The sequence below is a fragment of the Microcebus murinus genome, chromosome 5 (genome assembly GCF_040939455.1).
Source record: "Microcebus murinus isolate Inina chromosome 5, M.murinus_Inina_mat1.0, whole genome shotgun sequence".
NCBI classification, from domain to species: Eukaryota; Metazoa; Chordata; class Mammalia; order Primates; family Cheirogaleidae; genus Microcebus; species Microcebus murinus.
Genome location: NC_134108.1, coordinates 81,005,187 through 81,025,494, shown reverse-complemented (window position 1 = coordinate 81,025,494; position 20,308 = coordinate 81,005,187). Strand labels below are relative to the sequence as shown.

At 39.9% G+C, this 20,308-nt stretch overlaps 1 protein-coding gene and 1 long non-coding RNA gene across 5 annotated transcripts in view; one reads left to right on the top strand and one right to left on the bottom strand.

Annotated features, from left to right (window-relative positions):
• Positions 1-4,626: 4,626 nt before the first annotated feature.
• Positions 4,627-8,191, bottom strand: LOC105863334 (uncharacterized). Its single transcript, XR_001150435.2, has 2 exons — positions 7,967-8,191; positions 4,627-4,753 (listed from the first exon to the last, which is right to left on the bottom strand). It is a non-coding gene; the product is annotated as an uncharacterized LOC105863334 (long non-coding RNA).
• A 3,006-nt stretch (positions 8,192-11,197) lies between these two features.
• Positions 11,198-20,308, top strand: part of SMAP1 (small ArfGAP 1) — a 154,991-nt gene continuing 145,880 nt past the window's right edge. For 2 of the 4 annotated variants that reach the window (XM_012750288.2, XM_012750290.2), the window contains exon 1: positions 11,198-11,574. In XM_012750288.2, the coding sequence (XP_012605742.1) occupies positions 11,457-11,574 (118 nt within the window). In that variant the 5' untranslated portion in view covers positions 11,198-11,456. The remainder of the gene's footprint in view (positions 11,575-20,308) is intronic. The other 2 variants (XM_012750289.2, XM_076003237.1) reach the window with 1 other exon arrangement.

Sequence of the window (20,308 nt, the reverse complement as noted above, 5' to 3'; positions counted from 1 at the left end):
GAAATGAGGCTGATGTGAAAGCTCTGAAGTCTATGGAGTGTCTCATCCTTCAAGAGACCTGCCGTGGCAGCCGAGTCTTGGGAGTCTGGGTTGGCTGAGGTGGCAGGGGCAGCCCTCAACATGCACTGGGAGGAGCACAGGGGGATAACGTGAGACGGAAGGAAAATGTGAATTTGGCATCCAGTAAACCAGGTAGATGATCAGAGATGCTGCCAGTGCGAAGCATCAAGACAGAGATATGGAATCTGGGTGGGTGCTGACTGAATGGAAAACAGGGCTGAGGAAGAGATGGAAGGTTTGAAGAGGGTGTTGGAAAGGAGACCCTGGAAAGAATTCTCTGAGCCTATGCAAGAACGTCAGTCAAGGCCATCAAAGTCTGCAGCTTTGGCCATGCACAAGGATAGACCCTGCATGCTAGTTCCTCAGAGTAGAAGACATGGTGGAAGCTGCGAGAATGCATAGATCCTGAAAAACACAATGTAATTTAGGGAAGAAGAGCAAGGGGCTGAGGACTCAACACCAGCAATGAGGGAAAAGAATAAAGAAGAGGAATTTTTAAGAGGCTCAGAGAAGGAGAGTTGGGATGCATTATGGATTATACAGAAGTGCCAAGAGTAGAGTTTTAAGGAAGGAGAAGGGGAAATGTTCCGCATAGAACCAATAACAATGGGAATAAAATGAAACCAAATTATGCTCAATTTCCTAGTGGACCTATATGGTATAATGTCCTCCAATACTCATTTTCAATATTTTCTGTTGAGGTATAATTTATGTACAATAAAATGCATACATGTTAGGGATAGAGTTCAATGAGTTTTTTTTGTTTGTTTGTTTGTTTTTTTTGAGACAGAATCTCACTCTGCTGCCCTAGCTAGAGTGCTGTGGCATCAGCCTAGCTCACAGCAACCTCAAACTCCTGGGCTCAAGCGATCCTCCTGCCTCAGCCTTCCGAGTAGCTGGGAATACAGGCACGTGCCACCATGCCCAGCTAATTTTTTCTATATGTTTTTAGTTGGCCAATTAATTTCTTTCTATTTTTAGTAGAGATAGGGTCTCACTTTTGGGCTCAAACTTGTTTCCGACTCTCGACTTTGAGCGATCAGCCAGCCTCGGCCTCCCAGAGTGCTGGGATTATGGGCTTGAGCCACCGTGCCCGGCCTCGATGAGTTTTATAACTACATAAAACCTGTGTAAATAACTACCCCAATTAAAATACAAAGCACTTACATCACCCCAGAAAGATCCCACCATACACCTTTCTAGTTACTCCCCAGCCTGTTCTCTCCCAGGCAATTGTGGGTCATTTCTATAGCCATTTATTACTTTTGCCTGATCTACAACTTCCCATAAATGGAATCATACAGTATGTACTCTTTTGTGTAGGGATTCACATTGTATTTACCCCACATCATATTTTTGAGATTCATCTGTGTTGTTTTGTATACCAATAGTTTGGTGTTTTTAATTGCTAAGTATTATTCCATTATATACACATATCATTATTTGCTTATCCATTTTCTTTTTTATGAACATTTAGGTTGTTTACAGGTTTTGGCTACTATGAACAAAGCTATTATGAGCATTCTTACGTAAGTCTTTTGTGAGTATATTCTTTCATTTCTCTCCGAGTGGAATTGCTGGGCCACAGGAGTGTGTATGTTTAACTTTAACTGACAGATAGTTTCCCAAAAAGGTTATAAAATTTCATATTCCCACCAGCAATGAGAATACTAGTTGCTTATACCCACTTAATATTTGGTATTGTCAGTCATTTTAATTTTAGTAATTATAATAGGCTTAAAGTGGCATCTCACTTTAGTTTTTATTACATATTTCCCTAATTACTAATGATGCTCCATATTCTTATTGGTCATTCATGTATCTTTTTGAGATATCTTTTTAAGTCTTTTGACATTTTTAGGGATTTTCTTTTTATTATTGATTTGTAGGAATTCCTTATATATTCTCTAATAAGTTATTTGTATTTATCATGTACTACAAATATTTTATCCAAATCTTTAGCCTGCATTTTCATTTTCCTAATGGTGTCTTTTGAAGAGCAGAAATTTTAAATTTTAACAAAGTCTGGTTTTCAATTTTTTTTTCTTTTATGGTCAGTGTATCTTGTGTTCTAAGAAATCTCTGCCTATCCTAAGGTGGCAAATGATAAAAACCCTAAATTTAAAATAAACCTATGTCTATTTCTTTTCCCATTTCCTCCTAAAATGAGGCTACTTTTTGTTTGAAATTTACTGAGATGATATTCACCACTTTGGCAAGAAGGTCAAGAGTGAGAATGGCAGAAAATATCATGTGTAAAAGGTTTCATCCCAGTAAGGCTATCAAACTTCCAAGGTCTAGAAGGAAGAGAATGGTTTCCTTTAAAGACTAGAAAAGAAGCTAAGTTCTTCTTTGAGAAAGTGCTTTTTTGTTTGTTTGGGCTTCTGTAACAAAATACCTTAGACTAGGTAGCATGTAAAAAACAAACATGTATCAAAGAGTGACCAAGGTTTTAAACGAAAAAAAAAAAAAATAAAATAAAAAAAAAAAAAAAAAAAAAAAAAAAACAAACATGTATTGCTTACAGTTCTGGAGGCTAGGAAGTACAGGGTCAAGGCACCTGCAGATTTGGTGTTTAGTGAAAGCTCACTCTCTGGTTCAGAGATGGTGCCTTCTTGCTGCAACCTCAATTGGTGGAAGGGGCCAACAAGCTCCCTTGGGCCTCTTTTAGAAGGGCAGTAATGCCATTTCTGAGGGCTCTGCTCTGATGACCTAATTACCTTCTAAAATCCCTGCCTCTTAATACCATCAGATTGGGGATTAGGTTTCAACATATGCATTTTAGGCGACACAAACATTCAGACCATAGCATATGCCCCTCCACTTCTACCAAATGGTACATGGCTCACTATCAATAATGTTGCTGCTTTACATAAATCTGTTTTAGTTTGACTTTTTATATCTAACAAGCAAAAGAGGAATGCATTGGAAGACTTATGGGTGGTAGTCAAAGAATCTAAAGGAAAGCTAAAGAGCCAGTCTTCAGAAAGAACAGGAGCTGTGAGGATCAAAGGAAGAGGATCAAATAGATGAACAGACATCCAAATGGATGAATGAGCTCCAGCCATTTCTGTCTTTGAGTTACTCCCCTCAAACTCCACTTGCAAGAGGAAAATATCTGAATGGCCTAATTTTGTCATTGAATGGCTGGTCACATGCCTAGTATAGGGACCTTGGGACCTTGATTGACAGTCATTCCTTCAAAACTGCATTCAGTTCACCAAACTGATGCTTTTGAAAAAAAAAAAAAAACTGCATTCAGTAGGGAAGGGGGATAATTCCTCAAAGTAAAATTGGGACATTACTACTAGAATAAAGGGGGATGTACTTTGGGCAAAGACAATAGATACCTATTTTACCCTTAAAAAGGCAAAACATATATCTTTCTACTTGTGTTCATGTCTCCTGTCTTAAGTAGGATGAAATTGCTTATTCACTTACCCTTGAGTCTACCCTCAAATAACTGGGAATTAAGTTACTGTCAAAGATTTGTGAAAACAGACTGTACCTTCTCAGAGCTCATTCCAGGTCAGTTTTGCTGTTTGTTTTGTATCTTCAAGTTGACTGGGTATTTCTGATTACTTAGAATTTGTCTTTCAAAATTAAGATGAAGAATTAAGACATGAATTCTAATACTAAGTGGGGAAAAGGCAAAAACACTAAATAAAATATAACTTGACCAAAATGGGAAGTGAATTAGAGGTGATATAAATAGGAAGAATTCTGTGCATTAGTTTCTCTTTTTAAAAGAGAACTTTTTTTTTTTTATTTCATCATATTATGGAGGTACGAATATTGTTAGGGTTACAAATATTGCTCCTGCCCCCTCCCTCCCCCAGAAATGTTCAATCCTCTGGTGGTGTGCATCACACACATTATGGAAACATCCCTACTCCTGCCTGCCCACCACCTGCTAAAAAGTTTTTTTCTTTTTTTTTTTTTTTAACATTTTGGTTACATTGGATATCTTTACCTCTCCCTAAGAAGGGTTAGAGTTATGCCCTCCCCGTCCAAAATGCTCATCCCATCCTTAAGATTGGGTCCCCTCCCCACCAAATCTCTGGTGGGTATTGCCACCATTTGAAAACTGAAGTTTAAATCAGTCAGTACCAATTTGATGGCGAGTAGATGTGGAGCCCATTTTCCATGTCTTGTGTTGCCTCACTTTGGATAACAGGCTTAAACTTAATCCAGGATAGCATAAATGGTGCTAGCTCACTGTCATTTCTTAAGATTGAGTAATATTCCATTGTGAGCATATATCACATTTTAATTATCCACTCATGAATTGATGGGCACTTGGGTTGTTTCCATGATCGTGCAATAGTGAATTGTGCTGCTATAAACATTCGTGTGCAGATGTCTTTATAATAGAATGTCTTATGCTCTTTTGGGTAGATGCCTAACAATGCTATTGCAGGGTAAAATGGTATTTCTATTTCTAACTGTTTGAGGTATCTCCAAATTCTAAAAGAGAACTTTTAAAAAGTTGCTTTAAAAGTATGTTTCTTTATTTAGTCTCTATTCCTAGACAAGTACCTACATTGAAGTTCATTTGCTCATTCATTCCATTCAGCAAACATTTATTAAGGGCTTGCCATGTGCTGTTCAACGATATTTCCGTTTCTCCTTCTTAGTAAATAGTAGCATCATACTTCTGGTTCCTTTGATATGAGGAGGGGCCGTGCACTTGCTATGCCAATGGAATGAGAGTGGAAGAGAACATGTATCATTCCTGGGAAGAAGCTTTTCAGAGAGTCACCTTCATGCCTTTCCCCTAAAAAGTGATGAAGACTCTAACAGCCTAGTCCCTGAGTGAGGGCAACATGGAGTAGAATTCCTAACAACTCAATGCTCATGTAGCATGATCAAGAAATAAACTTCTATTGTTTGAAGTCATTATTATTTTGAGGTTGTTATCTCAACAAGAAATAGCCCATCCTGGCTGGTTATTCCTGGTATGAAAAATGAGTATAATAAGATTTATCCAAGAATGTTGGTATGAGCATTATTTTTTTTTTTTTTTGAGACAGAGTCTCGCTTTGTTGCCCAGGCTAGAGTGAGTGCCATGGCATCAGCCTAGCTCACAGCAACCTCAAACTCCTGGGCTCAAGCAATCCTGCTGCCTCAGCCTCCCAAGTAGCTGACACTACAGGCATGCGCCACCATGCCCAGCTAATTTTTTCTATATATATTAGTTGGCCAATTAATTTGTTTCTATTTATAGTAGAGACGGGGTCTCGCTCTTGCTCAGGGTGGTTTCGAACTCCTGACCTTGAGCAATCCGCCCGCCTCGGCCTCCCAGAGTGCTAGGATTACAGGCGTGAGCCACTGCGCCCGGCCGGTATGAGCATTATTAACCTATGGTAGGGGATTAAAAAGCAGTGGCTCGTATTACTATTGCCCTCATTCTCCCAGCTGTCCATACCCACTGCTCTCATCAGATGTTCCACTTACCCCTTCACATGTGCCTCACTCTTGTCCATTTCATTAAACTCAACTTTTTCCCTTCATTTTCCCACTCCCCTTCTTTCCCTCTTTTCCCATATCCTCTGTGGAATACTGGTTCCACTGTGGTCAAACTCCCTAAACTTCTTTCTTATCTTTTTCCTCCAACTGGATACAAAAAATTTAGAGTCAAAAGGGATTTATTCTCTCTAAGAATTTGCAGAAACAGACCTTCAACTTTGCTCCCCACCCATCAAGCATAGACACTTTGACATCCTGGACTTCATCAGAACAAGTTACTACACCCCTTCTGTGAACCGTCAGTATCCATTTCCTAACTACACCAAATCACCTCTGGCTTCAAAGAAACCTATAATCATTTGGGTGCTTCTACTTCACCTCTCACACACACACTGAGGACACTTCCCTTACCTTACACTCTGTAGTTAACTCTAGCCTGGCTTCCTATTGTACCTTTCTTCTTTTTTCCTTCTAACCACCCCCATTGCTTCCTCAACATTTCACTGGACCCTCCAGACAATCACAGTCCCTGGAAGCCTCACCAGATGATTTCTCTTCTCCTGCTAAGATTTCTCTTCTTATGCTCCTGGGCTAAAGGAAAACAATGAACTATACAGGCCCATGACTACATGTCATGTGTATTGTCTAAAATGGAAATGGACTTTTCTGTGTTCACCCTTACTTAGGAATCCTTTGTTCCATGGCTCTGGTTCTCTTCCTGGCCATACCTCGCCTCTCTTTTTAATGGTTCACCTTTCTCTGTCTACTCCTCATTTAGTGGGCAATCTCCAAATTTCTGTCTTGGGGTCTCTTCTCTCCTTTATCTACATGCTTTCTCTGGAGGAATCTCATCCATCCTTATGGCTTCTAGATCATTTAAATGTAGATGACTCCCCAATGACTTTCACCAGCACTGACTTATCTCCAGAGCTCTAGAAGTAAATATACAATATCTTACTGGACATATGGAGTTTGATGTCCTAGGCATGTCTTAAACTTAACATATCCTCAAGCAAACACCACTTCTACCTGATCCCAAATCTGTACTATTCTTTCTATTCTTTTTTCCCGAGTGTCCTGTTTTTACTGTTTCACAGCAGAATGCCCCACCTAGAACATAATTGCAAATATTCAGCTGTGCAAAAGAGGGGATAGTGCTTAAACACAAATGGGAGACATGATTTTTTTTTTTTTTTTTTGAGATAGAGTCTTGCTTTGTTGCCCAGGATAGAGTGAGTGCCGTGGCGTCAGCCTAGCTCACCACAACCTCAAACTCCTGGGCTCAAGTGATCCTACTGCCTCAGCCTCTCGAGTAGCTGGGACTACAGGCATGCGCCACCATGCCTGGCTAATTTTTTCCTATATATGTTAGTTGGCCAATTAATTTCTTTCTATTTATAATAGAGACTGGTCTCGCTCTTGCTCAGGCAGTTTCTAACTCCTGACCTTGAGAGATCCGCCTGCCCTGGCCTCCCAGAGAGGAGGATTACAGGTGTGAGCCAACCTGCCTGGCCGATTTTTTTTTTTTAAAGAAATACTTAAACACAACTTGGGTCTTTTAAGATCTGGACTCCATGTCTGCTTGGAAAGGCTGCCTTACCTGTGGACCCACCTCCACTAATCAATACATAGACTCAGGGTGCCAATGGTTGCCAATGGTTGAATATGATCATGATGAACCCCTTTCTACCTTTCTTAACCCTCTACAGACGTAATATGGCCAAGACAAAGACAATGGAATTTCTCAGCATTCAGTGGTCCATGACAGGGACAATATGTTGACTCTTTTGGACCCACACAGGATCAGAGGGGAAGGAGACCACACTGGCTACAACAATCAGAGTCTGGGCAATCATCTGGCTTACCACATCATGTGTGGTCTTAGGGGATCAGGGAGGATGCCTTAGGTGAGGCATGTCTTGTGTTGCCTCACTTTGGATAACAGGCTTAAACTTAATCCAGGATAGCATAAATGGTGCTAGCTCACTGTCATTTCTTAAGATTGAGTAATATTCCATTGTGAGCATATATCACATTTTAATTATCCACTCATGAATTGATGGGCACTTGGGTTGTTTCCATGATCGTGCAATAGTGAATTGTGCTGCTATAAACATTCGTGTGAAGGTCGAATAGGTCGACATAGGTCTTCAGGCTATGCAGCAGATGATGATACCCTGCACAGTGACACTAAAGCCCTGGTACAAGCCTCAGATCCTATGAGACTTGGTGATTTTCATTAGTCTCCCAGGCCTTTGAATTCAAACTTGAACTCTGGCTCTCTGCCTGGTTTCCCAACATTGGCCACCAGATCTACTGGCGAAATCCTGGGGGTAGCCAAAGCAGAGAGAAGTGGCTCTGGCTGCCCTGCTAGAGGCCAGATCGCTGGCAAAATACCTCTAGAACTGCACGAGCTTGTCCATAACCCTGGAAATACCTGTGTGTTCTTATCCTTGAAGGCAAAGTTGAGAGGGCTCGCATAAGGAAGTAGTGGATGACATCGGCCAGGTCTTTGGGGATGCAGACAATGTAGTCCACGATGCTTGTGTAAACCTGTCAGTTGTGATCTGTTTACCAACGTGTTGCAATTACCGCAGCAGCTTGACCCACTCAGGGCCATGATCTTCTTGGAGATGGTAGCAGCAATGCTCCTAGCCAGGAAGTCCTTGACAAAGGAGGTGGCTTGTTATGTCATAGTAGCACAGCGTGCTGCTTAGTGGGTGGTGACAGCCAGGAGGTTGATGCTACTGGCTCAGCCCTGTCACTGCCAGGATTGAGAGACCTACTCCTTCTATTCTTGATCTGGGTTAATGGCATCACCATTTACCTGTCTCCTAACTTAGAAATCTTGGTGTTATTATCACCTTCTTTCTCTCACCCCCCACATACAGTCAGCTGCCAAATCTTGCTGCTTCTAATTTTAAAACATCATTTGATTCTGTCTCTCCCAAACCCTATGCTACTTGCTTAAAATAGGCCTTCAACCTATCTTCTTGGGACTATTATTGCAACAGCCCTGTAATCTGTTACCCTAATAACAGTTTTTCCCCACCCATGTTCTCCATACTGCCACTGTAGTTACTGAGAACAAAGCTCATGAAGTCATTTTTATGTGCAAAAGCTTCTGTTGGCTCTATAAGCCCATGGGGTTGATACTCTATGTAGCTTGCCTACAAAGTTCTTAACCCCTTGGCTGCAATCTCTTTACCTTGTTTCCTTTCCTATCTTCATGTTTTCTGCATACATTCCAGGTTCCCTGTGCCTCATATTCTCACTACTTCCAGCATATAACTCTGCACTTTCAGAAGTCCATACACATTTTTTTCAAGCTATCCCTTTTCTCTTCTCTACCCCCATTCACTTGAAAAATATCTACATCTGTTAAAATCAAGTTTCAATATCACCTCCTTGGTGATACTTTCCAAGATTTTCCCAGGATACCTGGATGTACTGTTCCTTTTGCTCCCAGAACATTTTATATTTGCTATAGATTTTACAATGTGGTTCTTAATTTTTCTATTTACATGTTTAAATATCATGGTAGACTGCAAGCTTCTGATCATCAGAGAACTGGAGAGAAATTTTAAGAAATATTGGTGAATTGCTTTCTTCCCAAGATGTTTTTGGCATCAATCTCTTCCTTTCTTTTCCTTTCTTCCTACTATGTCCTTAAAATACAGTCAACTCAAACTTAGATTTTAATAGTTTCCAAGCTGACCAACTAGAGCAATACTGTTCAATAATGTAGCCACTAATGACATGTGGCTATTGAACATATGAAATTCCATTAATTCAAATTGAAATGAGTTGTAAATGTATAATACATATTGCCTTTTGAAGACAATATGGAAACAAGAATGTAAATTGTCTCATTAACAATTTTTATAGTACATGTTGAAATCTTTTGGATACATTAAATAAAATAAAATATATTATTAAAATGAATTTTACCTGTTGTTCTGTTTTTAAATGTGGCTACTAGACTAAAGTTACATATGTGGTGTACAATGTATTTCCATGAGATATTGCTGCAACCCTTCAATCTATCCTAAAGGTCATTTCGTGGTGGTAAATTTCTATTCTGATTTTCTGAATCCTTGCAGTGCTAAGCAGAATTTTTGGAGGGAGGGGGGATATTTAAAAAATGATGCTTGTTAACTGGTTACTGCTGGACTAACTTTCCTAAAAGATCTTTTTTATTATGCTATCATCCTAGTTAAAGAATCTACAAGTTTTCTATTGTCAACTGCATCAACTAGATTACTTTGGCTTCCCAAGTCTTCCATAATCCTATCATACTTGATTTATCCAGCCTAAGTAGTGGCCCTGCGTTCCAGCCTGTCTTCCAAGGTACTTGAAGTCTTTCTGCTTTTGTGTATGCTGCTGTTCCTCAATATTTCACCCCCCTCTAAATCAAGCCTATCTTTAGGACATGGCCCATAAATTCTATCTCCCATATGACTTTTTTTTTTATTGTAACTCATCAGGATATCTCCCTAATTATTATTTGTCAGAGCTGTGCAGCACAAGCTTTCATTTGTTTAGTTACTGAACATCTTCATTGCCATAGCCATTTAATTTAACTCCACAAATATTTTTGAGCCCTGTGTCAAGAACAGAGCTAGGTAGGTATGATGGTCACTTTTATGCAGGGCCCAAGGCTAGAAATTGGCTTTACAAAAAAGTGTGAGACACAGACTCCTGCTCATTTTAGCATCTGCCCAACCACAGGTAAGGGCAGTGTTTATTCTGCTTGCATTAGCCCCAAATTAGATTTTGCTAATAATACACAACATGCCAAATCATTCAAACTGTCTCAGCCAGAGTTCAAACCCATGAACCTAGATTAGGGAGCTCTGGGCTCTAATCAAGACTGTCTTCTTTCTCTTATTCTCTTTTTCTTGCATTAATGATCACTGTTTATGCAGCTTCTTGTTACAGTACCACCACCTAGTATTTGGCTTCCTGGTCGCACTTTCCCCTTTATGGAAGGGCTTATTATTGCCTGACTCTGGAGCCAGACTGCTTTGGATTTGAATCTCAGTTCCTTCACTGAGTAGCTCTGTAACTCTGGGCAAGTTACCTAATTCCTCAAGGCCTCACTTTCCTCATCTGTATAATGAGGATAACAATATAGGGCTGTGGTAAGGGTTACATGAGCTAATAGTCCGTGGCACAGAGTAATCAATAAATGTTAGTCCTCAATACCTGTCACTACCAGATTATTTGTCTTCCCCCAAAATGTAAGAGACTGTTTTTCCAATTTTATTCCATGCGTGTCTCTAGCTTCTAGGATAGTGCCTGTTTCAGAACTTGCAGGTGAATAAACATCGAATGAATAAATGAATCCACCCAATCGCTTATTATGTCTGCATGTCCAACGTTGTACCAGTAAAGTCAAGGATACAAGAGAAAGCAGCCTGTTTGTAAAAAGATCTTCCATTACCGGGTTTTCTCAAGGACAGTCGGGTTTTACTTAAGGCCTTCAAGGACAATCACACCTCCACAGGGGGGAAACCCAAACTGGGTGGTGCCAGACACCTTTCAGGAATCACCTTGGGCAATGGCCCGACTGCTAACAGACCTCGCTGACTGGGGTCTGTAAGCTCGGCGCATGCGCAGCGCGCCCGGCGCCCGGGTTCCTTCCTCCGCGCCACCCGGAAGCCTCGGCTCCACCCTCCGCCCCCTCCCCTCGCCGGCTCTAGCGGTGCGTGAGGGCCGGCCCGGCGAGGAGGCGGGGCACGTCGGCGCTGCCGCCGCCGCCGCCGCCACCGCCCCTCCTCCTGTTCCAGCTGCCGCCGCGGCCGCCTCTTCCTGGGCTGAGTCCGCCCGCGGTCCGGGCGGCGCCAGGTGCGTTCACCCTGCCCGGCTGCCGCCAGCGTCCGCCGCCGCCGTAGCTGCCCCGGGCTCCCCGCCCCGCTGCCGAGATGGCGACGCGCTCCTGCCGGGAAAAGGCTCAGAAGCTGAACGAGCAGCACCAGCTCATCCTATCTAAGCTGCTGAGGGAGGAGGACAACAAGTACTGCGCTGACTGCGAGGCCAAAGGTAGCGCGGACGTCGTCGCCGCCCGCGGTCGGGGCCTCCCGCGACCGGTGACCTTTCCTTGCCCGCCCCGGCGCTGATGGGAAGACGGGCGGGCGGGCGGGCGCGGGGCTCCTGTCGACCCTCACCTCCGCCAGAGGCGCCGGCGAGGTCAGGCCCGCGGCCCGGTCAGTGGTCGCAGCCGCCTCTCCGCCCGACGCCGCGCTGAGCCGGTACCCGCGTCGCAGAGCTCCGAGCCTCCTCAGGGCTGGCGAAGGAGCGGGGGCGGGAGCGTGGAACTGGGCGCCGGCTCGGGCAGTGCTTAGGGTTAAACACTTGCCTTCCTAGCTCTGCTCGTGGCTACCTCTGTGGGTGGGGCCACCTTAGGTCTCCGTCCCCTCCTCTACCGCGATGTGACCGTGTCCTCCCTCTCGGGGCTCCGATGCTTGGTCTCCCAGATGGAGCTCTACCTGCCTGTCTACCTGACAGCTTTTGTACAGGGCTTTAGCCTCTGCTTCCAGAAAAAAGAGTATGGTGGTCTTTTTTTCAGTGGGTTGGAGTTTTACTGAATGAAATAATTGGGAAAGGGTCTTTATTGGTAGTAATAGTAGTATTGCTGTTTAGTTTGGCTATTAGCCAGAATGAAGAGGGATTTCATTACTTGAGTTTCTTGGAGGACGGTGGGCTCATGTTCCTGAAGATTTTAGTAATTAGATTCTCTCTGAGCTGCTAGTTTGGGAGAATATGTGGATAACTGGTTTGTGTACCTCATAAATGTTGAAAGTGCATTTTAAAGATCCAGAGACGGAAAAGACCTAATTTTAGTTTGTTCAGTTGGAGGGCTTCTGCCTCAGCCTTTGAAACTATTTTTAGCTGATATGTTTTGTATTTGGAGATCTGATTTATATTTAATGTCTTGTAAGTAATCTCATGGGAAATATACTTCAGATTTTTTAAAACAAGTGTCTCATGTAGTTAAGAAAAGATCTTGCTTATTTTGAATTGTTTTATTTTATTATTTGGTGAGAAGTAGTTCTCCAAAGCAATCTGTCTTTAGGAATGCCATGTAAGATTTCTGCATTATTTGACCTAGACTTTTCCTGAAGCTTTATTGTTCTTTCTCAATACTATATAAATGAGTCACATTTCAGTAGGCTGACAATATTTGATTAGGCTGAGCCACACAGCATTAGCAAGTTACTTCACTGTCATAACAGGTACTGGATTACTGGAAGAATCATGTGGGAATAGTTTAACTAGATCATTTTATGAAGCACTTTCAACTTATAGTAACTTGATTGAGTCAACCTTATATTTATTCTATGTAACCTTTCAGGTGATGAGTTTAAAAAAATTGTGTGCCTTGTTCTTGTAGTAATATTTGCTTACCTGATACTTGATTATGGGTGATTATTTGGGAATACTGTGCTGTATTGAGGCTTGATTGCTTGCTAGATGTGCAACGTTTGGGGGATGGTCACTCTTGAAGCTGTGACTCTAGAGGGGAGGGGGAGCATGGGCAATATACTTAACATTTGTGCCACCATAAGATGCTGAAATAAAAAAAAAAAATGGAAAAAAAGGCCAAAAAAAGAAAAGAGCTAAAGTTATAAGGTACACGTTTTGTCATTTTGAATAATAAATTACATGATTAAGTAGAGATGCTGGTAAATATTAAATCCATTAAAAGTTGAATAATAGGTTCAGAATTAACCTTCCTTTATGTATAGAAATAATTAAAGAATAATTTTTTCTCCAGAAAAGTACTTTATAAAATCAGATTTTCACTAATGCTTCATAAAATAATATAGGTTTTAAAAAATCCATTATTGGGCACATTAACCATTTTTTTCATTTAGTTCTTTTAGGGTGAGGAGAGAATCATGTACTTCTTAAATTAGGATCAAAAGTTTTGCTTCTTTTGACCTGAAGAATAGGAAGCATTCGTTTTACTTATTATTTATATTGCCACTGAAGTCAATAGCTATATATTGAATGAATGTCTTTTGTATTTTGGGTTTTTTTTTTTTTCGAGACAGAATCTCACTCTGTTGCCTGGGCTAGAGTGTCGTAGCATCAGCCTAGCTCACAGCAACCTCAAACTCCTGGGCTCAAAACGATCCTCCTGCCTCAGCCTCCTGAGTAGCTGGGACTACAGGCACGTGCCACCATGCCCAGCTAATTTTTTCTATATATTTTTAGTTGGCCAGTTAATTTCTTTCTATTTTTAGTAGAGACGGGTCTCACTCAGGCTGGTTTTGAACTCCTGACCTTGAGTAATCCGCCAGCCTCGGCCTCCCAGAGTGTTAGGATTACAGGCGTGAGCCACCACCCCCGGCCTATATTTTGGTTTTATTTGGTCTTTTGTTGTTGTTGTTGTTGTTGTTGGTTCATTTGTTTTTGAGCAGTAAAGAGGTCAGAGAGAAGAGAATATAGTATCAAGAGTTCAAGGGTACAACCTGAAGGATATGAATTCCACAGTCATGATTTAGAAGGATTATTTTTTTTTCTTGTTGCTACTAAATCTAGAGTAATGTTAAAATAATCTTGTAAATTATTTTATTGTTTTATTTTGATCTTTCAGGGAAAAAAAAGTCACAGGTATGGCCACTTACTGGTTTAATTAGACCTGATTTCATAGTTGTAATTGAAAAACTTGACATGATTGAGCAATTGATAGATTTAAATATATTTTTGCAAAGTTTTTGAGTCTTGGTGTAGTTTTGAAACCCATTATGGAGCCCTCTTATAGTAGAATTCTTGGCTTGTTACATGATTTTGGATCTGTTATTATATACGTCAAATGAGATAATAAATGTAGTTAGTGAAATTCTGATTAAATGTACTTTTAAAAGACATGCTAAGGGTCTTACTTTACAGCTCGGTTATTAAGAGGTTCCATTCTGTATATGGTTTGATATTTTTTTACTGTCTAATAAATTGCATCAAGCTTTTCGTGTACTGTATTTTGAAGTCATTTCCTAGTTAACTCTATTTTTTTTTTCTTCAAAGAATGCTTCTCCCACTGGTCTTTGAGAACATGTACCAAAACTAAAGCCTAGGGTTTGAGACTACTGTATTTTGTTGCCTTATATTATAGTAGTTGGCAGAGATATGTCAATTGGATTTTGACATTTTCTTACTGAGTCACCGGTTTGTGTTTCCTGAATTGACAGTATTTATAAAGTAAGGAAGGAGAAAAGCATGGCATAGGTGCCAGTTTTCTGCTCTTGATCTTACTCTTACCAAATCTGTTGAGCAACTGTAGAATAAGAACACACAGATGGAGCTGCTCTTCTTCTCCTCTGGCCACATTTGTGACTCAGTTGGAGTTTTAAGCAGCCCTTGTTAGTTATTAGTTGGTGGCGCTTTAGGGAGTAGTGAGGACTGAGATCCTCTAGCCAACTTTAGTTTTCAGTATTTGAAGCTTCCTTCACAGGGAATACTGGCTTTGATTTTGAACATGTTTAAACTGGCATGAAAATTAGTCTTGCCCAGTAAGTTATGGGATACTCAGAAATATAATGTATTTGAACCCTAGAAATCATTTCGTTCAGCTTGTCTGGTATTGAGAGGATAAGCTTCTTGCCCAGATGAATCATTTCCACAAATCTTGAGGATACAGATCATTGAGGATACACTGTTACATACTGTTAAGTTATTGGGCTAAAAAAAATTATAAGACCTATAGAAATTTGTTTAGTAGGGGTTGTATTGTTGCAAGTAAATATTTCTAAACCAATGTGCTAAGTGTTATAATAGTGGTTGTAAGAAATACTTCCCTCTCTTATTTTGGACTGCTGTTTCCCTTGCACCTTGACTTTTGGCCATTGGTGGTCTTTACAGTTCCCTGGAATGCTGCTTCAAGGCCTTTGCACATGCTGTTCCTTCTGCCTAGGAAATTCTCATACAATTTTTTACCTAATCAGGTTTTACTTATCTTCCAGTTTCTGCTTAGGTATCTTTTCAAGGGAAATGATTCTCCTTGATCCTGCCAGATTAGGTTAGGCTACTGTTTATACATGTAAGACAATAGCACCCTGAATCTTTTATTGCAGTTACCACCATTATAAATAAACATTTTTAGGTATAATTGGGTACTTTATATCCTTGTTGGAGTATAGCTGCGAGAGAGAAGAGATCTTGTTTATCTTGTTTAGGGTAGTTAGTGTCCCCAGCTCTCAGCACCTGTGGTAGGTAAATGTAACTTAGCAAATATCTTTCGAATGAATGAGTGTGTGAATGAGCACAGAGCCCCTGGCAGGCAGCAGGGTGCATGAAAAGGAGTGCACCTGTGAAAGGGAGTGGCATGTGAAGTGACTCTGTTGAGAAAGAGTCTCATTTGAGATAGGTTTTGAAGGTGCTGTGGGATTTTACCAGATGGAGAAAGAATTAAAGGACACAGCTGTACACACAAAAGTATAGGTGTATGAAAGAACGGAGGAGGTTTCCATACAGCCTTTATTGGGTAAGCGTTCTTTATGCATGATCAGCTTGGTAGTGGCAGGTCAGAGGAAAAACTGGGATGGTGAGAGATTGCAGGCAAGTCCCGAGTTAGGAGATGTTTAACAGTAGTTCAAAGAAGAAAGTAAGAGGACTTAAAATCAAAGTAATGTCAGAGTGTCAGTGAGGGTATAGAGCAGGAAACAGAGCCACTGTAGCTATTTTTAGCTACAAAGGGTTTAAGGGATCAGGTACTTACAAAATCATTGGAACCGCTAGAGGAGGGAAAGTCAGGGAGCCACTTCTGGCTTCAAGGCTACACATACTGCCACTGCCACCACTGCCCTACTTCACAGCTGCTTCTCACCCATGAAATTGCTGTGTTGATGGGGGAACAAGGACTGTGGTGCTGTAACCCCTCAATGTCTATCAGATATTTTTTTTGTCAGTTGCCTCTTCTGTAGGAATATGGCCTCTGCCACAGTTGTGCTTTCCATATGCAAATAATTGGCAGAATCTAATTTATGTCCAACATCTTGCCTTCAAGGGAGTCTTTTAGCTTTCTAACCTCTCTCTTTATTTTTTTTTTTTTTTTTTTTTTTTTTTGTTTAGTTAAATACCTCAGGTTGAACTAACCTCTCTCTTTAAAAAGTAGAAACATATAGAGGCTGTTTGGTTGTGAGAGCCAATCCAGGAGTTCCACTAAGTGTGTGATACTCATTTTAGAGTTGTTATATTAACCTATTTTAAAGTGTAGCAGTTCTTACTAAAAAGTTCACCTTGGGGAGCTGGTGTTTATGATGATGTTGATGCTTATAGGATAAATTCATGTAAACAAAAGTCTGTAATTCCCCTAAAGAAATTTGTCAATCTAAAAGTTCCCTCAAAATGCTTCAGTCAGGATCTGTTGTTCTTGTAATTCTGCTGATCTTGAAGTTTTTCCTGATGCTTGTGTGCAGAGCCCCGGTGCAGAGCTGGGATGGAAACCATTGGTCTTTCTCTGAGTCATCAGTTTAAAAACGTGGGCTGCATGTTGTCCTCCTTTTTTTCTTTCCAATTCTTCTTCTTTTTTTTTTAGATTAAAATATTCTTTCATTACTTGACTGTTAATTAAGTAGACTTACATCTCCTTAATTCTTACTGTATGATATATGTATGTATACACATACACATACACAAATACATGTATACACATATATACATGCATACACACATATAATCCTCTTACCTATAAAGGACTTGAATCCATGCTGTCTTTAAGGCAAAGTAAAATATTTGACACTATAATTATACGCTATGTATACTCAATCCTTTTTTTACTTCTGTTGCTACTATTACTACCAGTGTTTTCACTGGATAGAATCAAACCTTTTTTCTTTCCATTTCTCAAATTTATCAATGGAAGAAGATAAAGAAACTCTTGGAGGCCATTCTATTTAAGTTGTTGTAATTATTATCAGAAGGGTTGACTGCCTTACATTCTGACCACTGTGAAGAGTTAATTTAACAGACACATAGTTTTGCTGGTAAATCAATATATTCTGGGCACTACAAAGATTAATTACCATGCTAGATAGTGTTGTTTGTGCTAAAAAGTTTTGGGCATGGTCCACAAGCTGGTTAGAGATCTTAGTAGACATGGAACAATTATCACTTAACTTCTGATCTGTGTTTACACTGGTAGATTCATTAAGAGTTTAGAGGTGGGATAGGTCAAATGTGACCTGGAGAATGTTAAAAAAAAAAAAAGCAAATAATAACATTACATATATATATACATAAAATCTGTAATATTTTATTCTTGCCAGGGTTGTTGTGAGTACTTTACATATATTAACTGATTTAATCCTCAAAACAACTTTTTGAGGTAGGCAATGTTATTATCCTGTTTGACAAATGAGGAAACATGCAAACAGAGCTTAAGTTTCTCAATGTTATACAGCTAGGAAGTGGTGGAGCCAGGAATTTTTTCATTAAACAAAAGTTTTGGGTGACTGCAGTATTTCAGGCACTTTTCTGGGAGCTAGGGATTAAAGCAGGAAACCGGTTGATAAGGTCCATGCTTGAAAGGACCAGCAGACCTACTAGTCTATTGGTGTGCAGAAAAGACTTAACAAAGCAGGCCTAACAGTCCTTGGCTGGCATCGGGTAACTTGGATTTGGGGATGGTCCCACCACCCTAAGTGATAAGAGTGTCATTATGCCTAAACTGTTTGCATAAACAATATGGTTTATACTGAATACCTGCTTTCATTCTGGGTGTCTGGAATTTGCATATGTGCTAGGCAGAGGTACCTACATGACCAGCCCTCCAATAAAAACTTTAGGCACTAAGTCTCTAATGAGCTTCCCTGGTTGGCATAATTTCACATGTATTGTCACAACTCACTGCTGGGAGAATTAATTGTGTTCAGTGCAGTCTGCTAGAAGGGAGTAAGTATCTGGATGCTTGTTCCTGATTTCTCCTGGAATTTGCTCCATGTGCCTTTTCCCTTTGCTGATTGTACTTGATATCTTTTCACTATAATAAATCATAATCATGAGTACAACTATATGTTGAGTCTTATGAATCTTCTTAGCAAATTGCTGAACCTGTGGGTGGCGTTAGGGACCTCTCAACATAATTGTTAACATCTATTTTCTCCCAGTATATTGTATAGGACATGTTGGAGTATATCTCTGCTAGCTCTAGAACCTAGCCTACTAGTAAGAAGAGTACAACCCAGAGGAGCAGGTATGAACATTAGAGGCTCTTGTAACCTGAGGGCAATTCTGGTTTTTTACCAAGATGAGATAAGGGTGGGAATCTGAACTGTAGAGTCAGGATTTGAGCCCAGAAGACCTAGGTCCTGAATCTATGCTATTAACCCTCTTTGATAGTATGATAGATAAAATATGTTTTTGCTGTTGAAATTTTATGATGTAAGAGGTGGTGGTTGGGAAAATTGCACCTTCAGCTGACTTAAGGTTTTTCTCAGTGAGATTATTACCAAATGTGTTCACAAGTGGAAAATACCTTTATTTTAATTTGTTTGCATTTAATAGCAGAACCACTATAACTTCAAAATACCAATTTAAACAAATTGAAATTTTTGCCTTATCATTAAACTTTATTTTAGAAACTGATAGAGTACATAGACAAGTACTTTAATGTTTAGTTTGTTAATTAATTATTTATTTTATTATAGCTTCTTTGTTTTCTATTTTTGCAGTTATGTACTTAGGTCAGGTACTCTTCATCTACCTGGGCTTCTTTTTTTAACCATAGAAACAACCTGGTAGAGTTGAAAAAGCACTGGCCTAGGTTAACATGGTAAAGCTAGATTTTAGTCCAAGCTTTGACTCTGACTTGCTTAGTGACTAATTGTCCCTGTCCTCTTTGATCCTTATTGCAAAGATTTATTTCAGCTCTGTTGTGTCTGTGTTCTTTCTAGAATCCCATACCCCATGTCACTTCTATGTCAGTATTTACTATTATTATTAATTAAAAAGTTCTATTATTGAGTTTTTATTTTTTGGGGTCTTATTGAAATTTGGATCATGATCAAACTTCTGTACTTTTTAAAGCTTTTCACTGATGATTTTGATCTTGCTGAGAAATTTACTTGAATTATCTTTAATTATCTCAAGCCATATTTTATTTTATAATTCACAGGAATATTCTTCATAGGTTGAGGAGTCCTTTTGTTTGAAACTTTTTCACCATATGCTTTCTTGGAGTAATTAGAGTAAAATCAAAGAGATCACCACATCCTGTAGTCGACTGCCAAAGCCAAGAATCCCCTTTATTCATCATTTTTAAGAAAAGACTATTAAATTTGCAATCACCCATGTACATTTATCAATGTCAGTGTTTCCTACTGATTTTAGGTAGATCTGTGTTTAACTCTGAGGCATTTAGCTATAGTACCATATAGAAATGATTTTTAAAATTATTTCACTTAAAACAGAGCTTCAGGTGCTATCGGAAACATGCTCATTTTATGTTCACATATATTTTGAGTGATAAATGTGAGGACCTTGAGGGTCCAAAGGTAAGATAATTATAAGCTTTCTAGTAATATTCCATTCTCTGTGTTGCCCAATCTGCCCAACAATTTCAGTCTTCATTTCACGAGAGATCCAAGTGATAACTTGCTTAGTGATTGATGACAGACGTCTGTCATTGATCTTTTTTGTCAAGAGTGTATTTCAGGGATCAATGATCAGCTCAGCTCCAAACTTAGAAAATAAAGGGAATTCTGTGGGGAATCCTATTTGGGATAACTTTATCTTCCAATGTAGAAAAATTCATGCAAAATAATGGTTTAGTTCT